Source organism: Falco cherrug, chromosome 19 (genome assembly GCF_023634085.1).
Source record: "Falco cherrug isolate bFalChe1 chromosome 19, bFalChe1.pri, whole genome shotgun sequence".
NCBI lineage: Eukaryota > Metazoa > Chordata > Aves > Falconiformes > Falconidae > Falco > Falco cherrug.
Genome location: NC_073715.1, coordinates 2,485,165 through 2,507,732, shown reverse-complemented (window position 1 = coordinate 2,507,732; position 22,568 = coordinate 2,485,165). Strand labels below are relative to the sequence as shown.

Sequence of the window (22,568 nt, the reverse complement as noted above, 5' to 3'; positions counted from 1 at the left end):
ACGCTCCCGAGCGAGTTTACAGCCTCAAAATTAAGCCCTGGTTATCTTTTCTCCTCTACCCTTCCCGTGGTTCTAAGTAGAGTGAAAAATATTAATAATAAAAAAATCACCTGCAGCCCTACAGCTAAAGGAACGACTTCCCCACCTGATGGGGTTTTGGAGGAAGCTGCCAGGGCAGTGTGCCCAGGCTCTCCGGGGCTGGCTTCCCCGTTTAAAAACCAAAACTTTTTAAAGTTTAAAGCAGATGACGGTTGTGTTCAACTCCCCGAGCGTCTCCACGCTCTCCATCACCACCTCAAACCGACCGGTCCTGCTGGGTAGGCAGCTCGAGCGCTGGGTGTAAAGGGGATGCTCCGCCGGGAGAGGTCACCGGCATCGGCAAAATAGCAATTTATATCGGCATAATCAAACCGCCGTCGCAAGCAGAACGAGATGTACCAGTAAAAGCACGTTTTTGCCTCGGTAATTACCCCTCCACTGCTTTCGAAAGGCGGGCAGCCCTCACCTAGCGCTATTCTGTCAACCCTTCCGAAGGCATCGCTGCTATAAAGGAAAAAAAATAAAATAAAATAAAACAAAAGCCTGAAGTTTTGCTGCTTGTGGTGAACAGCGTGCGAAGGATGGGGACCACGCTCCTGGTCGATGGGTTTTTCCAGCTGAACATTTGAAATTCGTTCCCCAACAGAGGTGTAACGAGAAACCCGGGCAGAATTTCACCAGCCGCGCCGCCGAGGGCACGATTTTCGTATCACCGGCACCAGGGGTCCTTAACTTTCCCCCCTCCCCCCCCAGCTTCCCCATCAGGCACTTTCCCTTTTTTTTTTATTCCCCATTTGATTTACCTTCCAGGAGGTCTCTGGCCAGTCCCGGCTCTGCCCCCGTTGAGCGAACAAAATCCGACAGGACGATGTCCATAGCCGAGGTGGTGCGCTCATGGATCCCGCTGGGCAGCTGGGGTCGGCGGCGCCGGATCAGCACCGCGGCATCGACCTGCGGACCGAGAAGGCGCAGGGCTCGCGTTACAGCGTATAAAATAATTAACCCGGCCGAGCTGGCTGGGAACCATCCCATGGCAGGTGCCAAGGGGGGAGAATAAACCGCCCCCTCCCCCCAATTAACGGTGCTTTGGGACTGCTGTTGAGTGCATTAATAACTGGGAGAAAAATAAAATAAAATAGGGATTTTGCGGCTTTCTCCCCACATGCAAAGGGGGGTAACGGCTCTGCTAACGGTGGCAAATCCAGGGAAAAAAAACCCAAAACAATTCTCATCCCAAAGGCGGTGGAGCTTTTCTTTCCAAAATCACGAATACACCGCTAGGAATTAAATTTATTTGGGAGCAAAACATCAGCATTAGAACAACATAAAAAGCCCCTTTCAGGCAAAAAATAAAATAAAAATAAAATCCAAACAATTCCTCCTTGCAGAAAACCACAAGTGACCGGTGCGGATCACCTTCCCAGAAGGGAGCAAAGAGCCTGCCCGAAGGCGAATTACGTAAATCTGAATTTTTAGCAGGTCCGGAGATTTGGAAAGGTGTGTGCTCAAATCCTGATTTTCTGCATTCCTCCCCCCCGAAACGGCGAGCAGCGGGAGCCCGGACTGGGTAGAAAGCTCTACTGGGTTGGGTTGTCTTTTTTTTTTTAAATTTTTTATTTTATTTTTCAGTTAAGGCTCTGCCGGGTGGGGTTGTCTTTTTTATTATTATGATTTTTTATTTTATTTTTCAGTTAAAGCTCTGCCAGATTGGGTTGTCTTTTTTTTTTTTTAAAAAAAATTATTTTATTTTTCAGTTAAAGCTCTGCCGGGTAGGGTTGTCTTTTTTCTTTTTAATAAAATTATTTTATTTTTCAGTTAAAGCTCTGCCGGGTGGGGTTGTCTTTTTTAAAAAAAACTTTTCATTTCATTTTTCAGTTAAAGCTCTGCCGGGTAGGGTTGTCTTTTTTCTTTTTAATAAAATTATTTTATTTTTCAGTTAAAGCTCTGCCAGGTGGGGTTGTCTTTTTTTTTTTTTTTTAAATTTTTATTTTATTTTTCAGTTAAAGGGTCATGATAAAAATTCTACTGTCGAGGAACAGAAACCGCTGGGGGGAAAAAAAAAAAAATCCCAAACTGAAAATTTGAACACGAAGAAGAGGGGAAAAAAAATGTGCCAGGCTGGTCGAGGGAGGCATTGCTGTACTGAGCGTAGGAGAGGCAATTTCAGTGTTACATGGAAGACGCCGAAACCTGTTTTCCTTGGAAAAAAAGACTTTTTTTCAGGATTACTCTCAAAAATGGGCAAAACCTGGCTTTGATGGCTAAATACTGCCCTGCTGGCGGGTCGTTCGCTTATTAATTGGATGTGTGCGGAAAAATTATTTCATTTTTTTATCGCCGTGGCGATCTTGGGGCTGTTGTTAGCTGAAGACAACCCCGAAACGACATGTGTTCGGACAGTAAAATAAATAAAATAAAATAAAATTCACTGTCCAGCAACAGCTGCAGGCGACACGTGCACCCCAGCATCTACGGTGCCATCCCGACCGTGGGGTACAATCCCTACACCAGCTTTTCCCCTTCTATTGCAAACAGAAAAGTGCTGATGACAACGTGTTTGGGACTAAATCCCAGGTTAGTTTATTTATATATTTATATTTATATTATTATTTATATACTGAGTTATTTGCAGGATGCTCCGGTGGGAATTAAGGCAAATTAAATGCTGAATAACCATGATTTCATCCTCGGAACAATCCAGCTGAAGCCCATGCGGCCACCAGCATCCCCATCCCGAGCCGATGGGATGTCATCCCCCGCCCCCCCCAAAAAAAAAAAGCCCCGAGGTGCCGGTTTTCCTCCGGTATTTCATCAGAACGAGATCAAAAGGGCAAAAGGACAAATAAAAAAATTGCCTGAAAATACCGGAGGGACATCGCCAGCGCGTCGGCCGCAGATGCAAAGCTCCAGCTGCAAAACGCGCCAACGGGATTTAGGGGATGAATTCGCCACTCTAGCAAAGCGGTCCCTCTGAGGTTTTTTTTTCACAGCTTTGGTACAAATCCAGGATACTGAAGAAAGGCATCCTATCCCACGGTCCCGTTATCCATCACATCCCAAATATCCATTATTTCTTTATCCATTATGTTCTTGAAGTCCTCCGAAAAATCCCACCCCCCATCATCAGTGCTTCAAGGAAATGCTACTTCCTAAATATTTACGTTTTAAGCTATTCCAGGGGAAAAACAAACAAACAAACAAAAAAACAACAAGCAAAGCCCAAAGGTGCTGTCCCATACTCCCAAAGTTTTTCTCTTCCAGGCTGCGCACAAAGGGAGAGCGGGATTTTGAGTCCTTGCTCCCACCACCACCCGTCCAGCATCTTCCCAGCAGTGAAAAGCTGAACCAAAATTGCCTTAATTTGCAAAGATGTTAATGAGAACTGCTTGGTGATGGGAGGGAAGACCCAGAAACACCGACAAAGCGCGCTTCCCAACATTCCCGTAATTTTCTTCCCCCTCGCCGACGCTCCTCCAAGATATTCCCACCTCTCGCGCATCCCTCGAGGTGCTTCTCCTTTAACTCCCCAAAGCTTCTGGCAAACCAGCGCGTTTGCCTTCACTGCGTTTTCAGGAGTGGGGAATTCCCATCTCCGAGCTCTTCCGATAATAAAAATCTGGATTTGAGAGGGGGGAAAACTGCCGGCGCAGAGCCAGCTTGGCGCGGCTTCGTTATCAACTCCCAATTAAAACAGCCTTCAGAGCTCCCAAAAGCGGGCAGGAATTCTTGGCAGCGATCCTCCCATTGCGATAAGGCTCTGTCATCACCTTCCCATCAATTTTTTTTTTTTTTTTTTGGGGGGGGGAAGGGGGCTGGAAATAAAACTTTTTTCCTGCTTTTAGCATGAACGCCGCAGCTCAAATCACAACAGCAGCACCGTGGGGTCCACGCCGCTTCCTGGGGGCGAAGCCATCACCTACGGGAGTGACACCAAAGGTGACACCCCCACCGTACATATTCAATATTTTAGCTAAGAAAAAAAAAAGGTAATTAATTCGCTGGGGAGCTGTCATGCTTCCCTGGCTGAAGTTTTCAAAATTTGGAGGGGGGAGGAAAAAAAAAAAAAAAATTAAAAAAAAAAAAATAAAAAAAATCGCCCAAACAAACCCACATCCAGAAAACATCAAAATGCTTTTATTTGCAAAAAGGCGACTGCGCTGTCCCCCCTGGAGGTGCCAACAGCAGCTCCGCTCCGTAAATCTGGAGGATTTACACCTCGGTTCGGCCTCACGTGGATGAGGTTTCCCAAAAAATTTGCATAGAGGAGCAGAAGCGATGTCGGGGAAGGTAAACGCCTCCTTCCCAGCGAAATCTGGGGAAAGATTTTTATTTATTTGAATAACCGCAGCGCCGGGACGCGCACAATTGCGCATTGTTATCTGCGCCCTGTCAGTAAAAGTATTTGGCAGGTAGGGCATCGGGCGGCAGCGCAGCGGTGGGTGTTTATGTGGCATCTGGCATATTTTGGGAGGGGGGGGATGCTGCAAAATATGTATCCAGCCCCATCTCCAACGGACAGAATTGATCCCATTTCAGCCACCTGCCCACCAACACCCCAGGGAAGCCAGGCTGAGGGATGCAGCGTGTTTACTCCTGTTCAGCTCTATCTTAAAAATATGGGGAAAAAATAATAATAATAATTTAAAAAAAAAAAAATCACTTCCAAGGGAATAAACCGCGTGCTGGTTTGGCCGCTGCAGGATGCGGGGGTTGGGGCTCCAGGCCCTTCGTTGTAATCCTAATTTTCTGGATTTGTAATCCAGTTCCCTCCCTCCAGCAGCTCCCCGTGGCTGTCCTGTGGCTCTGTTCTCTCCCGAGATCCATCGCATTTTCTCTCCCACAGTTCCACGTCCGCTCCAGTCTCACCGGTAGGAGGTTGCCCGCGGCGCCGCAACACCCCCGATGGGGATTATCCATCCCATTGCCGCCTCCCGCGAGGAGCTGCCTTCCACTGGTAACTGCAGAGCATTAAATCCGCCGAAGGTTTCCAGCCCAGCTACTTTTGGTCCAGATTTTTGAAACTGTAGGAGACGCTCAGCCCCTTTTCAGCCGACGGATTTCACCAGAGCGTGCCGCGCGTCGGTGAAAAACCGGCGAAGCCCAGGGGCAACGAGCTCCAAACCAAAGCAGCAGCAGGGGTTAAAACCCAAACCGAACAAGGCGAAGCAGCGAGAGGAGTCCCAAGAGGAAAAGCTCCAGGGAAAAACCAACCTTCTCCCAGCGTTGGCGGCAGCACCGGCGGCTCGCCCGGAGCCTTCCACCGAGGATGTGCCGCGTGAGCTCCGGAGCTGACAGCGGTGTCAATATTGGCTTTGAACCGCGTGTGCCGCCGCGTTTGGGGAAAACCACGATGTCCTTGGCTGGCAGGAATCCTCCGAGCCCAGCGCCCGCTCTGCTGTGCCGCCAGTGCCCAGCTACGCGGGCAAAACGCGAGGGAGCAGAGCCGGAGCCGCTCGCTCCTGGTTAAAAAATAACCCAACCCCGCGTTGGAGGCGAGCGCTGGCACCCTCCAGCTCTCGGCGTTCCGCTTTTCCCCATCCGGCTAACATTAGTGTTTTCAATTTTAACATGAGTAAAATGAGAGGATTGCCTTTCCTCCCCCCTCATCCCAGGCACCGGCACCCTGCCCCCTTCCCATGCCCCCCGGCTCTCGCCCAAGCACCATAAAGATAAGAAATGGGGTAAAAGCTCAGCGCAGCTCCGGCGGAACCCACGTTCACCCCATTTTCCATCCTCCTCCTCCTTCAGGAACACACAAATTTTAATTACAAGCTGCAGACGCCGCCAGCTGAGGCCACCAGCTGCATTTCCAGCCGTCCTAAAAGCCGCTTGTTTTTATGGATGTTCAGATCTCCGGGAGCCTCCGGTCTGACATTTCCATCGGCTGCACTGCGCGGGCACGGGACAATGTTGGTGTTTTCAAACCTCGGGGAAATCCACATCTTTTTAGAGCATCTCGGCGTAACGGCAGGCACGGGTTCCAAAGCATCTCCCTCCCGACACAAACGGCTTGGTTAGGGTAAGCGGAAAAACACCTACCCCATAGGGACGCCACGACATTTCGTTAGCTAATGCTTGTAAAATGTGATAAAAAGCTTAATTAAGCCTCGCCCTTATGAGACACTGGAAGGATTTGCAAGCAGGAGACCCGTGAGTGCTAGGCAGCGAAAACACGAGCCTGGAAAGAGTTTTCACGTCCCGGGCAGGCACCACTGGATGCTTCACATAGAACCTTGGGGAAAATCCCAGAAAAACAGCAACGGGATTCGCCTGGAAGTCAGAGGTGAAGATCCCGGCCGGTGTTTTAAACCGTTCACCTGCAGAAGAGCACAACACTCAAGGCTAATGAATAACAAATTTGTTATGCTCCGGACCGGGCTCCAACACGAGGGACAGCCAGCTGCGGGGCTGAGCCTCACCAAGACCAGCCTTTTTTTTTTTTTTTTTTTAAAAAAAATAATAATTTTTTTTTTCTTTATAAGGGCTTATAAAAGCAATTTACGGGCTGATCAGGTCCAAGGAAAGGCGTGGATTTGCCGCTGCCTGCAGCGATTTCTCCATGACAAGGCAGGAACCGCTTGGTGCTAACCCAACGGGAAGGGGTGTCGGGGCAATGGCAGCTCTCTCTGCCCCCCCCCCCCCCCCCAAAAAAAATAATCAGTCACCGTCACCGCTCCTGCTGCCCATCCACAAGAAGCCACTCAAGGTACAACAGCTTTCTGACCGCCCCGGGCTTCGATACCGCGGGCCCAAAGCAAAGCTAAAAGGTTATTAGCAAATCACAGGCCCAAAGCAAAGCTAAAAGGTTATTAGCAAATCACGCTCTGTCTGGAGAAGTTTCTAGAAGCGCACGAGCCACAGGGTGTTGCTGGAATCTACAAGAGCAAGGAGGGGACCGGCTCCAACTCCCAGCCCCTCTCCGGCCACGCGTCGGGATTTCGGGAGGTGTTTTGCAGCAAATGGTTTCAGGCTGATTCACTGGGGTTTAGGGTTTTTTTTCTTTTTTTTTTTTTTTTTCGTTGTCCTGTCCAGAAAGGATGACTGAGTTCATTGCTACTGGAAATACTTCACCCCGTTCTGCTGTCGTGCCCGAACACGCTGTCATACCTGCGGAGCGCGGTCCCCTGCGAGCCGCGGAAGGAACAACATCAGCGAACGAAGGAGGCGACTCCCCTATGAGAAAACTTTTTTTTTTTTTCTCTTTCCTTTTTTTTTTTTTTTTTTTTTTTCTGCAAACAACACGAGGTTTCATACAAGACCTAACCCCAGGCTCACCCTCCCGGTCACCATCCAGCAACGTACCGAGCTCTTCTTCCAAACCCCCTTCCCCCTGGCACCCTGGCGCAGCAGCTGCTTTATCAGTTGTGTGCAAATAGCAGAAGAAAGCACAGAAAATGCAAATTTACAACCATGTGCTCAACACCCCTGATAAGAGCCTTCAGCATCGCAAATATTTAGGAGCCTTCATCATCCTGCCCGCTTTTACAGGAAGACCACCCTGGTTTCTGCAAGCCCATCTCAGCCGAACCAGCAGCGCGGCGTGAAATCTTCAAAAGCAGGTTGAATAAAGAAATAAAAACTTGGTACTTATTTATTTTTTTTTAGCCAGTCTCCCAGCCGCCTGGTGCTGCCCCGACGAACCCCCCGGCGTCCCGGCTTGCACAGAGAACCGGGAGCTGAGCTCAGGACCGAGCTCTCGGCGATGCCTTGAGGGTGTCTTGGTCTGGGGAGGGGGATCAGTGGGAGGCAGGTGTCCTCCCCCAGCCCCTGGGCATCCGTTTCCTGCTCGCTCCAGGCAGCAGGACGCAGCAGCTCAAACTATATTCGGAAACTCAACAGTTTCAGCCCAAGGAAAATGTTTCCTTTTGCGTCAAAAGTCGCCACAACCTCCCTCCTTTTTAAACTCCAGCTTTTAAGTCAACGTTGTCAAAGGCACCAGCAACCCAGGAGGACTTTTGTCCTCAAGCGCGTTGAAATACCCCCTTTGCACGCAAACATTCTGATTTTAAACAGAGTTTGAGCTGGGTAGGTGCATTTCCCAGCCTAGTTGCTATAAAATTTCTTTTCTTATGATTTGGGCACGCCAAGGGCACGGCCCCGGGGGGGTGGCAGCAGCCTTTGAGCCAGCACAGGTTTGCTAACGAGGAGCACAATGAAGAAAGGACCAGGTGGCCGCAGGCCAGAGCATCCTGGGGGTCTTCAGGAGGTAGAAGCCAACCAATCCATGGGGTAAATTTACGCCACCTGTGGTTTTAAGGCTCAAAACCCCACCAGCAGCAAAGCCTCACGCCGCGCCACGCTAAACGTCGCTGGCTCCCCCGGCACGGGTGACACGCAGGGGGTTATTACATTACCTGCAGGCTCCTCTGCTGCTCCTGCCGGGATTCTGAGCCATCAGTCGGGGTCTCTTCCCCCCAGCCCACACCAGCACCGCAGCACAGCGTCGTTTCAAGTGGAGCGATGCAGCGAGCCGTGAGTCACCCCGAGCTCTGAACTCTGCTAAGCTCGATCCTTACACAAACAGTCTTTCTCGCTCGGTCACCACACCCTGAAAAACAGAGTGAAAGCTGCGCATCCCAACGCGCCGGACGGATGCCTCCGCCTATCACTACCGCAAAACTGCATCCTTCCAGGCGGCGAGAACCTGCCCAGGTTCCCTCTGCCTTCAGCGAGGAAAGAGCCGTGTTTCGGTCACCCCGACGCAAACCTTCCTCCTTCCTAACGCCGATTAAAACACCAAATACCAAACGCTGGTCTAAACCAAGGGTAAAGTCAGAGAAAACACGCAGAAGCCGAGCGCCCCGCAGCTCCCTCGCTCCCTGCAGGGTAAGGCATCGCCAAAATTAATTCGCCAGGTTTCAGTAGGGACCTGCCAGAGAGATGCGGAGCATCCTGGTCCCTGCCCTAACTCCACCAGGCACATTAAAAGGGACCAAGGGAAGAAATCAGAAAAAAGGTAAAAATAATTCAGCGTAGCTCAGCTTCATCACTTGTGTCATCTAGGGCATAAGGAGAGGCAAAAACCAAAATAAAATCATCAAGCACACTTAACTAAATAAACATTTCACCCAATCTGCAGAAAAGATGGATCGTTCAGGCTTCTGATTTTGTTCAGATTTCAACCACGCGGAGACCACGTACTTCAGAAAAAAGAGAGATTTGTTTTTAAGGGCTGATGCCAAAACTAAGTATTAAACACGACCTGGAGCTCCTGTATCATAGGCGGCCTCTGTTACGTTTCCAAAGGTATTTCTAGGAATATTTAAGGAGCGTGGAAGGGCGACGCCTCTTCCCCCAGATCACCACGTGGGTTTTGGAGGAGGGCAGGAACGCCAGCCAGGTCACCAGGGCTCCGGTCCCAGCAGCACAAAGTCGTGGCACGACCTCAGCCAGGCACCTCCGCCGCATCCCAGCCTGCAGAGAGCATCTCCCAGCTGGACCAAGGCAGAGGGTGCCAAAAATCCCCGCAAGACCTTGCTCTGCCGGCCCCAGCCAGACGCTCTGCACTTCCCACATCGCTCACCTGCTTGGCTTTCCCAAGCTCCACCAGGAGGAAGCTCCGAGAAGCCACGCAGCCAACGCGCCCGACTCCCAACCCAAAATCCCACCCAAAACCGGTGCAAGGAGAGCACTCGGTGCTGACACGGAGGGAAAGGCGGCCGGCTCGCTCTCCCCGTGGAGCTGCACCCAAGCCTCGCCCCGACGGCGGGGTCATGGTGCAAACTGAGGCGAGACATCGGCGCCGTGAGTGGCCCCGCGCCCGAGCTGGCCGAGCCCTGCTCTTTACTTAACGAGCCTTATCGGAATAGCTACGAGCAAAATAAGCTACTCATGCGGCTCAGCTCCAAACGAGCAAGATCTGAAGCTCCTCCAGGGAGGTTCCTCACTTTCTCCGCTTTCCCACAGCCGCGGGATGCTGCCTCTGCCCCAGCCCGCATCCCTGACCCGACACCCGCAGGTTACCTAACGCACGCGACAGCAGCCAAAACCAAGCCGGGATTAGCAGTGTTGCGCTGAGCCTGACCTGACCTAATACCTTTATCGTGGTCGCTAAGCTCCGACTAGGTGCTGTGCAAGACAGGATAGGGCCCGCGCAGCTCTCGCTTCACCCAGGGCAAAAATCAAACTGGCTTGATGGATCCTCACCGAACCTCCGTCGCCAAAGCTCAGCCAAACAGTTATTCCTGACAAAAAGCTACGAGCTCGCCCACTCCTCCAGCCCAAGGAGAGGGCGCTGCGGATGCAAAAAGCCAGTCCACAAGGCAGAAAGCGGAATATGATTTGTAAACAGAGCCAGAAAGCAGAATATTTGTAAACAGAGGCGTCAGGCAGCTCCCGGCCAGGTCGGACATAGCACTGAGGTCGCTGGGCTGCAGCATCCCACGTTCGGTACGAGCCGCTCTTCCTGGAGTCCCCGTCCCGCCGTACCCCAGCCTCAGAAGCCGAGCTCAGAAGCCTCCTGCAGATTTTTGGCACGACCCAGGCTCCTTCAGGACAGCATGCTGTCCCCGCAAGTGGAGGTTTTTCCAGCAGGGAAAAGGCGTTCTTAAAAAAACACGCTGTTGCTCAAAAGTCGGAGCACGAGAAGAGCAGCAGTGAAGCAAGAGTCGCAGTGAGAGTTTATAAAAACATGACAATTTTCATATGCTTAACCGCTTTTAAATAGAAACTTCACCCTGTTTTCCAGAGCTACAGCCACCTGCTTCCCATTGCTCTAAATAAAACCGCACTAATTTCAACAGCCAGATCATTCTAAAACTTGGGGTGAAGAGCACGTCGGCACCGCACGGGCATGAAGCCTCCAAACCGTGTAAAAGCTGGAAAAGTCTCCAACACAAACACAGAAGCTTCATTAATTCTGAGGCTCTACCCACATGATCATCGCTCTTATTTATCAACTCCTCTTTCGAAAGGGTTTGGGCTTTTCGGGATAAATTTCTGTTTGGTGCTGAAGGGAAAACAAGGGCTCAAACCTCAACGTGGATCATGTACTACGTTAAAAAAGGATTGTTGTTACAGTCCGATAATTAACGAGGATGAGCACACGTAATCTAGTTTTCACAGCATCCTTGCTTCCACTTAAGCATCGACTTTTCATCCCCGAAGGCTGCCCAGGGGAGAGGGCACGGGGCTGCTGCGCATTCCAGCGCGGGAGGCAGCACCCAGGACACGGGGGCAACGAAGGGCTGTAAAGTTCAGTCAATAAACACCCCCTGCTTCGTGGGGCTGCACGAACTGCCTCGTCAGGATGAGGGATGGCGGCGGCAGGAACAGAAGGAGAAGAAATGATGAGGTTCCTAAAACCGTCCTTCCTTACGCTGTGGCTTGATAAAGCCATTAAATCATTTGATGAGCGCGGCAGCACCCGCTCTCATGACGTTCTCGGGAGCAGGGTTATACTCCCAAGAATTACAGTAATTATTTAATGACCCGTCTTAGGCTCCCTTCCCGTTTTAGCCCATGCCGCGGCACGCGTTTAAAACAAACGCCTCTTTCTCCAAGGCCACATGCAGGCAAATTCAAACGGAGACAAATTCACCTGCTTAAATCAGGTCACGACTATTTCCAGCGCAAACCCCGGTTTCGCCGCAGCGCCCGGCACTCGCTGTCCTTGCCAGCCTCCCGGCGGGATGCTCATAACCAGCTCCTCCGCAAACCAGGCCACGGTGGATTCTGCCACCAGTTCCACACCGTTTTCTCCCCCTAGTATTTTGATCCAGCCCCCTTCCCGCTGCGTATATCGATCTTTCTGTCATTTGGATGAGTTTACAGTTTAACTCAAGCACTCACAGGGCCAAGGCACCTGTTGGATCCGGGGCGAGAGCAGCATCACATCCCGCTGCAGCTGCACAGCACCAACTCGTCAGGAACACAGTAAACCCAGCAGAAAACGAGGAACGAGCACAAAACCTACAGCGCCAGAAAGGCCACGTTCCTGATCTTGGGAAGTATCTGGGCACACAACTCCTCCTTGCGTCCCCTGCCTCCCTCTATTCCAGCAGAGATTTGATCGCTTAATATCCACCGCTTGCACGCCGAGAGCTGGCAAGTGTTTCACACCTCCAGCCACGCTCGGAAAAAGCCTGGCTCTTCCAAGCTGCACGCTCCGCACGAGCATCCCGACACATTTCCCTTCCAGCTGTATCAACTCTTAAGAGCTGCAAGCTGCCGCCCCGCCGCCCCTCTATAAACTTCCTCAGCAAGCAAAAAAAAGCACCTTCAAGGCGATTAAACATCGCTTTCCCCCAAAAACCACCACAGTGCAGACAGGCGCTGCTCAAGCTGCCGCACAGCGGCTTTGCCAGTACATTTTCCATCGAGAACATCCCCTGTATTTCCCGGGAAAAGGCAGCTTTCCTTTCCACACCAGGGCAAGGACTCCCAAGCAGCAGGAAGGAGTTTAGTGCCTGCGGTCCCCGCTCCGCGCAGGTTAAAGCTGTGATGCCACAACTTGTTGCGCCAACTGTTTATTTTCCTTTTACACCTACTTAAAACAGCAGCTTTTGTCCTACAGAAACTATTAACCCGAGCCTCACAACTAGCCTCGCGAGGCCTTTTATTTTAATCACTATGAAGAAGGGAAGCACCAAAGAAAAAAAAACGGCCACAGCGCTTTAAAGTCCAAGCGACCAGCCCACCCTCCTCCTGCGATACAAGAGGTTTGCACATGCTTTACACCACCGCACCCAGAAAAGCGCTGCTCCTCCAACATCGGGAGCGGCTGCAGCAGAAAGCAAACCCAAACACGAGACTCCCACTGCACCGTACGAACGGCAGCGACGGCGCTCAGCCTTCGCCAAGGCCTGGAAACACATGGCAGAGTCAGGAAGAAGAAGAAAAAATGTGACGTTTTCAGTGATCTGGAGAAATCCAGCCGTTGAGCTGGGCTTTTCCAGCTACTCGACTTACACCAACAATATCATCTTTACTCCCCCTGCAATTCAAAGTGGAAATTCATCCCCCCCCACACGCTGCAAGCGCATCGTCGCCAGCGTTGTGCCCCTAAGCACCACGCACACAGCACCGCGCCGGCGTTAGCCCATTTTACAGACGGGCAAGCGGTGGGACACAGCGTCGAGCCCAGCCGCACTCTCCCCGGTGTAACAGGGAGCTGTCGCCGCCTCCCGGGAGGATCCGTCCCGTTACCGAGCTCCTTGCGTAAGCGACTCCCACGCCACGGCGTCGGTGCAAAGACGTTTCCCTTAAGCATGGGATTGTCAGAGATGTTGGAGCCGGTGACTCACCGCCAGCCTCCTCGCCCACAAGGAAAGCATACGGAGTCCACGGCTCAGCAGCGAGACAACCTGTAATTAGCCGGACGAGAAACTCCCTTTCCTCCCCAGATTAAGATGAGTAAACTCTGGAGCTGTTTTTAAGCTCGTGTCTGGCCGAGCGAACCGAGCCCAGCCCCGACGGTTACTCACAGCTCTCCACGCTCCCGCCCGGTGCTGGTGAACCGGCATCGGGGGGGAAAAAAAAGCAACGGGGCTTTTCACCGGGACGAGCCCTCGGTAGGATGGAGGCTGCTCCGGTTCCGACGCAAAACACGGGATGGCAAAGCCGCACGGATTTCCAGGTTGCCAACAGCAATCCCGCTTGATCCGCAGCGGAGGAAAAGTAACCGGATTACGATTATTTCGTGTAAAAAAAGTCACCACAAGCGGGAACACTGCGGGCGAGCCAGCGCCCGGCTCGGGATGGGGCCACGCAGCGACCCCGGCCCGGTGGCTCCCGTGGCCCGGCCGGACCCCCCTGCCCGCCGCTCCACTCCAGCCCGAACCGCGGGGACCGGCCCCGGGGGGCTGGAGGCCACCGACCCCCCGCTGCGGGGCCCGCCGTGGGCCGGGAACGGGCGGTGCTGCCGGAGCGGAGGAGCCCCGGCCCGGGGGCTCCTCACCGGGCAGGAGCGGGGGGGGCAGCTGGGAGCCCCCGGGACCCCCCACCCCGGGACACGGCCCCAGGACCCCCCCACCGCGGGGCACAAACGGGCTCGGCCCCGGGACCCCCCACTCCCGGGGCCCGGCCTATACCGGGGATCGGCGCCGGGACCCCCAGCGCCCAACGGGCCCGGGCCCGGACCCGCCCCCGGGGCCCCCCAGCCACGACCCGGGCCCAGTCCCGGACCCCGTCACCCCCGGCCGATTCCCGACCCAGGCGGGCCCCCCCCGCCGCCCCCCGAGACAGCCCCGTGCCCCCGCGGCCCAGGCCCAGCCCTACCTGCGCCCTGTGCGCGACCGCCCGGCGCCGGGGCCCAGAGCCACCGCCGGAGCCGCCGCCGCCCGCAGCCGCCGTTCCCGCCCGGAGCGCTTTGGCGGGCGCACGCGGCCGCCCCGCCCCCGGCCCGGCCCAGCCAATGGCGGCACCGCCCCCGCTCCCGCCGCGCCCCGACGGCGCCTGCGCGGAGCAGGGCGCCCCCTAGGGGCGGGGCGGGGCGGGGGCGCGCGCCGGGGGACGGGCCCCGCGTGGGGCCTGAGAGCCCGAGTGGGGCCGGAACCGCCCGAGTCGGGCCGGGACAACCCGAGTTGGGCCTGAGAGCCCCTGTGGGGCCAGAACATCCAGTGTGGGGCCTGAGCCCGATTGGGGCCTGAGATCCTGAGTGGGGCCTGAGATTCTGAGTGGGGCCTGAACATCCCACATGGGGCCAGAACATCCCACATGGGGCCTGAGATCCTGAGTGGGGCCTGAGCCCCCATGTGGGGCCTTTGAGCCCCAGTGGGGCCTCAACGCCCCATGTGGGGCCTTCAACCCCCCACGTGGGGCCTGAGACCATCAGTGGGGCCCGAACATCCCATGGGATGTTCCTGCATGGGGCCTGAGGTCTCCAGTGGGGCCTGAGCCGCCATGTGGGGCCTGAGAGCCCAAGTGGGACCTGAACGTCCTAAATGGGGCCAGAGCCCTTGGGTGGGGCCTGAACCCCCCATGTGGGGCTTCACCCTCTGCACGGGCCCTGAGCCCCCACTGTGGGGCCTGAACGTCCCTCATGGGGCCCCTGGGGCCTCAACCCCCCATGTGGGGCCTGAGATCCTGAGTGGGGCCTGAGCCCCCATGTGGGGCCTCAACCGCTGTGTGGGGCTTCACCCTCTGCACAGGCTGTGAGCCCCCAGTGTGGGGCCTGAATGTCCCTCATGGGGCTCCTGGGGCCTGACCCCCCATGTGGGACCTGAGAGCATCTGTGGGGCCTGAACATCCTGTGGGATGTTCCCACATGCGGCCTGACCCCGCAGTGTGGGGCCTGACCCCCCATGTGGGGCCTGACCCCCTATGTGGGGCCTGTGCCTTGGGAACCCGGGAGCCCAAGGGGAAGGTGCCCGGGCCCCTGAGACCAATTCCCACCGGGAATTGCTTTTCCAACCAGGGCAAGGACATGCGGCCCCCCACTCTGCCCCATGGCCTGGGGGGACAATGCCGAGTGGGCTGGCTGGCACCGGGGCCTGTGGGAGCAGGAAAGCCCGGCTGAGTGCTTGGCATTCCCGCTGCCGTGGGTGCCACCGTGGCTTATTTCTCAGAGCCAGGAGGACGCAAAGCCAAGCGGAGGGACAAGGAGAGTCGTGATGCCGCTGGTGCTGCCGTTGGGATACACCGGGAAAACCCAGCAGAGCTCCCACAGGGAGCCACCAGCCGGGCGTCCGTGCTGCTCCGGTCCATGTCCCCACTCAGCCCTGTCCCTCAAAATTGGGGCAGGGTCCCGGGCCGGAGTCTGGGGGCTGCTGGGGTCAGTGGTGGCCGATGGCAAAGCCCTGGACGGGAGAGGCGGCGCAGGGCCCATCATGCGCGGCGTTCAGCTGATCCCAGCCCTGAATCGCTGCCTTTGTTCTCCGTCAGCAACCTAGCGTTGTTTATATCTCGCACAAAAGGATTGTTTATCGTGTCAGGGGCAGAGAAAAGTCCAGCAAAGAAAGAACAGTCTGTGCCATGGAGCCCCGGCCTCCCCGGAGGCTTTTCCCCCCCGCTGCCGTGTTTGTTCAGAAGGAGAGATCCGCTCGCGGAGAGATCCGAGCACCCCTGGTTCCCAAGGATCGATAGTGATGGTTTGGCGAGCGGTGCCGGCCTGCCCTGCTGCTCACTCCAGCCATTTCTTTCCAGCAGCCTGGAGCGACTGCGAGGGGTCGGCAGGGCAGCTAAATACACGGCAAGTCCTGCCTCTCCGCTGCTTCAAGTTTAAAGCATTTCCACGGCTGGGAGAAACAGTTTTGTCAATGAATTTCCCTCTGAGGAGACGTACGAGGCCTCTGCCCCGGCCCTTCCCTCCGAAACCATGCGGTGGGCACAGTGATGGTGACGGCACTGGCTGGCCCCTGCGACGCAGCCACTGCCGCGCTGACCCACGGCCACCTCGCAGCTCCCCGGCGCTCTCCTGGGCCTGGCTCTCGGTGGCATCAGCGGTTCCATGAGTTCAGGACATTTGGGGTTTTTCTGCCCTCAGCATCCCTTCCGCTGAGTGCTCACAAGATGGTAAGCTCACCGGCGCGGCACACCCGCTCCCCCTTTCGCAAGGCGAGTTTCCACGAGCAGGGAGAAGGCATTTGTGTCGCATCGGTGGGGCACTGGTTGCCACGGGAGGATCGATGCACCCACAGTGGCAGCTTCTCTGGGCTGGTGCAAGGGGCTGTGCCAAGCCCCGGCCAGGCTCACGTCTCGGCAGAAGCTGGGCCTGAAGGAGAAGCTGCACATGGATCATGGAGACTCAGAGCGCTGGTGGCAAGGGTGCGGAATGTGCGCACAGCCCCCGTTCCTCTGTGCCCGTCTTCCTCGCGTGGATGGGCAAGGCCGCTCGTTGGGGGGAGCCAGCTCCAGCGTGGGCTGCCCATGGGGCACAGCCTCATCGCGCCCCAGCGTGGGGTCCTCCCCGTGCTGTGGGTGGGGAGCTTCTCCCCCGTGGGCTCCATGGCTGAGGGGGACAGTCTTCCTCACCGTGGGCTTCCCCACAGGCTGCCAGGGAATCTCTGCTCTGGTGCCTGGGGCCCCTCCTGTCTCCTCCTGCCCTGCCCGGGTGTCCGCAGCTGCTCTCACACTCTCATTCTTCGCTCCAGATGAAGTTGCCATTGCACAGGGTTTTCTCCCCTTCTTAAAAACGTTCCCCCAGCAGCGCTGCCACCATCGCTGACGGGCTCAGGTCTAATGAGACGCCTCGTGATGCAGCCGAGGGGCAACTGGCTGCTACAATCGTATTTCCAACCCTTCAGGGACTGACCTACGGCGACATTAGCGCAGTGCTGTTACAGCGGTGCCGTTTGCAGGGGCATGGCCCTGGGCTTGTGTTTAAGAAATTATTTCAGCGCCGCTCTCCATCCTCAACAAGGCGGGCGCGCGGCAGAGGAGCTGGCCCTTGGTCCCAGCCTCTTTGGTGGACTCCAAACCAAGGTGGCAGGAGAAGAGCAGCTGAACCCTCACGTACCACAGCACCTAGGAGGGCGCTGGCGCCGGAGAGCAGGGAAGGCACAATGCCACCTTGGATGGCCGGCACCGCGGTCCTTTAAATGCCTGAATTGTTGGATTCTTGCTGCTCGCTGCGGTGCCATCAGTCATTCAGGGTCACATTCTGGTGTGACGCAGGCCAGGATGGCTCCACTGAGCTACGCGGAGTTTCACCCACCTACATCGGCTCCAGAGTCTGTTTATGGATTTGATTTGATTAATATTTTTTTTTCCATTCAGATGAAAGCTTTCTCAGAACTTCCTAGTTGGAAATCTGGCAGCAGCGGCTCCTGGACAAGTTGCTCCTCAGATAATAGTGCTTTGCACTTCTAAGAACCTTTCATCTGCGCATTTCAGAGCAGTTCACATATGGAAATGCATTAACCCTTCCAGCAGCCCCCAGTTTATTCCAGTCACTTAACAACCACGGGAGGCAGCCCTCACTTCTGGGAGGTTAATGGGCTCATCTGCCTTCCCAGTGGGTCAGGTAAAGGAGAGCGAGATTCCTGATATCCAGCCCTAATTGCCAATAGCAGAAGGTGAAAAATCCTGATTTTTCCGAGCCTGGATGATCTACTGCCAGCTGCTCCTGTTGATCCACAAAGTCTGAGCACCGGCAGGTGCTGATCCCGCTGGGGGCAGGAGTGGTGAATGGGAGATGGGAGCTGCTGGGTGCTGGGTTTGCAGTAAGGCGGTGAAACACGGGCGCTTGGACGTGGGGTGCCGTGGGGCGGCTGCTCTCCAGAGGGCACAGGGGGAACACATCCTGAAGGAGAGCGTCCCAGCTCCAGGAGGGAAAGCAAGGAGGAAGGCATCGACCGGCTCGGCCGAAAACCCCCCTTGTCGCTCATTTTCCTTGTGTTGCCAGTGGAGCCTTCGCCTGGTTATTTCAGCTGGATCCTTCTAGGGAACGGCGTGAGAGGGAGGATGAGACAGGAAAAATGTGAGGGTGAGGCAGGGCTGGCGAGAGGCAGTTGGAGCCACTGGCTGCGGTTTGGCCGCAGGTGAATCTGGCGTGGCTGGAGCAGGCACACCCCGGGGTATCACCTTTTCCCTGGACAACCCCGAAGGAGAAGCAAATCTGAGACGCTTGTGGGTCTGTTGGGATACGTTTGGCTCACCCATGAACTGTTGAGCTTAATTTTGTGACAGCTGGGGTGGACTGTCTGCCTTTTAATGCCTTGGAAATTAAAAAAAACCCCACATTGTAAAACAAATTAATAACTCATAAACCCAAAGGTGAGCTAAAGCCCCAGGTCACACTTATCTCACTGTATCAGATGTTACTGTCCCCTCTGCAGAGGGCGAGATAAAATGTGTTTCCATGAGGTTATGGACACGGTGGCACAGAAGCCAGAGCTCGTTCCACCTGCTGTAAAGCCCTGGGTGCCCCAGGACAGAAACCCGAGGTTCAGGCAGGGTTTGCTGCCACAGGGACCAGCACAGCAAAGCCCCCGTGCAGCCCCACGGCATCCGGCCGAGGAGCGGATTTTCAGGCTGGCTGCTGAGCTGGAGTTACTCAGCTGTGCCAGCTCCACCACAGCAACCCTCCTCTCCTCCTCCTCCTCCGGCGAGGAGGAGGCAGCCCAGAACTTCACGCAACAGGCAAAATGTCGAGGTTTTCCTTCTCTTCGGAAGCTTTGGGCACCGGCCAGCAGCAGCATTAATGACCACCATCATGCAGGGCTGATATTCAGGCTGCTGAAGCAACCGTTAAGTGCCCGTTGTCCTTACAGTGTCCGCAGCGTGACACACCGGCACCGTTATGGCGCTTTACATCACGGGTACGAAGGAAGATTAAAGCGCGGTCTCGACCGAGTGCAATGACTCGCCTGGATTTGTTAGGGGACGTTAGGATAAATAAGGAGAGTGCACAAAGAGGATCAGGGATTGGAGCGGAGGGGGATAAAGGCAGAGGAGCAGATGGCGAGCATCACCAAGACACCAAAGAAGTGAAGCGAGGCAGTTGTGAGCCCAGCACCGCCGTTGTCGGGGCTTTGTGTGGAAATCATTTCACTAGCGAAGAGAAACTTTTGACGAGGGAGCACAGGGATGGGAGACACAAGGTCTTTTCAGCTGAACTCAGGCTCGACTGGTTTGCGCTGGGCTGATTTGCAAAGACGACTTTTAAAGGCCTCAGCTAGCAGGGCTGTGAAAGAGCTTTTCTTGCCTTAAAACTCACTCGACTTTTCCCCAAAACCTTATGGAGTGGCCAATTAACTCAACATAATTGACATTACATGCAGTTTCCCAAAGACAGGGGGTAAGGTTCTGGACCCCAAAGGACCTTTGCTTGTTTATTTGGTTTTTTGTTGTTGTTGTTGTTTGTTTTCCTTTGTCACTGTTAAAAGGGGAAGCACAATAAGATTATGAAAAAATAATGAGGTGAAGCAAACTGTGCCACATAATGAAGTGTGCTCATTTTCCAAGGCCAGCAGGAAACCACAAGACTTACTGTAGGCCAGCTCAATAGATGCCGAAATTGTTCCCAAGGCAGTTAAATGGAGTTACTTGTATTTACTAATGAGACATAATTGAGTAGGAAAAAAAGACATGCCTACTCATGGTGCGGTGACTTGGTTTTTTTACTCTGTTACAAAAGCAGAGGGTTAAATGGCAGCTGACGAGCAAAGCTCAGAGGAAAATAAACTGATTTTTGGCTTTGCAGCCCTGAAACTCTTCAAAGATGGAAACTCATCCAAACCTTATTTTACTTGCCAAGAGCCTCTTTTTTATGGAGCACTTTTCCTCAGGAGACCTGAACGCTGTGGCAGAAGATGTCTCAGATGGGAGCATCGTTTCGGAGCGTAAGAACCGAGGCACAGGGAAAGGGTCGGGATTTTCCCAAGTCACCAGAAGCCAGATGCAGAGCCAGGAGCAGGACTGGGGATGCTGTAGACTTTCTTGCACTCAGGAGAGAGATAGGTAAAGAAAATTAGTTCATGTTAATGAAAACCAGAGGAGGAAAAACATCACGAGACTTCCAGGGACAGCTGTTTCTAAGCAACTACTCTATTTTTCAAAGTTTGCATGAATTTTAGCTCCCTTCTGCTGGCAGCGATTTCTTTTTCCTCTCTAACTAAAGTTCTTACCCTTTTACTGACAGGGCAGGAAGATGATTTTGTTGCTGAGCCAAAGGTAAATTTGTTTTACAATTTGTTTTACAATTTTAGGAACAATTTAATAGAAGGTTCAATTTATAGGAGCAAGCGCTTAGTCCGTGGCCCATTTCTAGGTCTGGACTCACTCGTGCCACGGGTGGATTTGGCCCTTGTGTGCCACAACACGCACCCGGGGCGGGTGTAACAGGGCTCAAGGGAAACGCTCACGTTATGCCTTTGGTTCAAAAGCTGCTGCCTTTAAGAAGGACGCAGGAAGAGGACCGTTGAACCAATGTGCCATTTTCACGGCGCACACAGACATTTCCATCTCCCCAATACGAAGGAGGTGACAAAAAGGCGTGAGCTGCCCGTGGCTGGATGCCCAGAGCAGGCACGGTCCCCCCGCGGTATCCCCGCTGGCTTCCACCGTGGCTTTGCACATGAACCAGTAATAGGATGCGCACAAGGATAATCTCCTCCTCTGCCCTGCTGCCTGGTGACGGGGCGCTCTGCTGTGGGGCTCTCTCCCACCAGCAGGCAGAAAGCTTTAGAGCTGGGACCTCGCACATCAGTGAACGGGTTCATCAGGCACAAATGACATTAGTGGGAAGCAGCCGTTGGCGTCAGACCAGCCGAGACATCTATTTCTAACTCGGCCTGTCTGGTTTGTAACTGGTACCAGAACACATAACCCAGGGAGCCATTCCACGGCGTTGTTTGCATCAAGGGGGTTTCCAGCCTACGATTTCAACCTGAATCCCCAGGACTGGATTTAGGATCTTGTGTTCAATTGTGCACAAGCACCACAACCAAAGTCACGGCCGAAACCACACCTCTGGTTTAGAGTAGGAAGAAATAAAGGAAACACAGTCTGACCCATTAATGTTACTGGTTTGATACATGGGTCAAATATAAAATAGCCACTTGGAATATGTTCCACATGAAGCTCAAGTTTCCCTGAACAGGATGAGCTCTTCTCACACCCATCCCCAGTTTCTGCCGTTCTGTGGGACAGCTCCTCCTCCAGTCTGGGAAAAGCAGCAGCATTATCTACTAGAGCAGGGGTGGCGAAACATGATTTTCCTACCTTCAGAACCAAGTAGAACCATTTTAAAGAGCTGAGACAGGATGGGGTGTGAATCAAATGTTGCAGAGAGGAGGAATTTTCAATTGTGGGAATGGTGTGTGACGTCCTGGGAAATGCAGACTGCTGTGGCCAACTTTCTTGTTGAAATGAGAAGAGGAAAATTGACTCCTTTTTAAGGAATCAAGATAAAAATTGATGTCTTAAAATAGACAGCACCGTAATCCTGGGACAATCCTATTGACTAAACTTAGGTACCAAAATCTGCCCCTGAAGCTGTTATCATGCTGTTTTAATAGCAATTGGACTAGAGTAATAGCAAGATTAAACAGTTTTTTATTTATAAAAATATCTATTTGAATTAATTTTTAGGGAATATGTAAATTAGAAAAAATGTCATATGTTACCTTGTCCAGCAACAAGTCCCATTGACATTAAGCTGCTCTCCCACCATCCGAAGCCATCCTGTGGGAAAGGAAAATTGTAAAGATTTCCTCAAAATAAGAATACAGTTGCTTTAAATGTCTTATTTACATATAATGGATAAATACCTGATGAACAAGACAGATATTTTCACTCTCAGTAATTAACAAAATGATCATTGGAACTGTTTTTACCCTGGAATGTTTATTTGCTGTTAGTTTTTGTCACCACCTTTTGCAGGTCGATAAAAGCCACGGTGGAAGAATAATTTATGGGAATCAAGTAGTTTGAACTAAAAAACCTTGGGGGCTGGCCCATCTGGTGGGCTCGCCAGGCAAGCTGGGGACTGTCCACTAGTGTGAGAACCTTCGAGTTCTGGAAACTGCCGATTTTATGGTGATTTTATTGTGCTTCCCTTTTGTCCACCGTTCCCAGAGTGCTGCTCCCTTTGGTACAAATACAGTCGGTCAGCAGAGTTTTAGGGCTGATCCCGAGGCCAACGCTGT

The 22,568-nt window shown here is 53.7% G+C and overlaps 1 protein-coding gene and 1 long non-coding RNA gene across 3 annotated transcripts in view; one reads left to right on the top strand and one right to left on the bottom strand.

Annotated features, from left to right (window-relative positions):
* Nucleotides 1-14,364, bottom strand: part of OTUD7B (OTU deubiquitinase 7B) — a 33,829-nt gene extending 19,465 nt beyond the window's left edge. Inside the window, exons 1-3 of one of the 2 annotated variants that reach the window (XM_055696950.1) lie at nucleotides 14,257-14,272; nucleotides 8,394-8,587; nucleotides 843-990 (exon numbers count right to left, since the gene is read on the bottom strand). In XM_055696950.1, coding sequence (XP_055552925.1) covers nucleotides 843-915 — 73 coding nt within the window. In that variant the 5' untranslated portion in view covers nucleotides 916-990; nucleotides 8,394-8,587; nucleotides 14,257-14,272. Of the gene's footprint in view, nucleotides 1-842; nucleotides 991-8,393; nucleotides 8,588-14,256 lie in introns of both variants that reach the window. The other variant, XM_055696949.1, reaches the window with a different exon arrangement.
* On the top strand, nucleotides 5,252-7,256 carry LOC129734253 (uncharacterized). The gene is made up of 2 exons (XR_008729923.1): nucleotides 5,252-6,806; nucleotides 6,845-7,256. It is a non-coding gene; the product is annotated as an uncharacterized LOC129734253 (long non-coding RNA).
* Nucleotides 14,365-22,568: the final 8,204 nt, after the last annotated feature.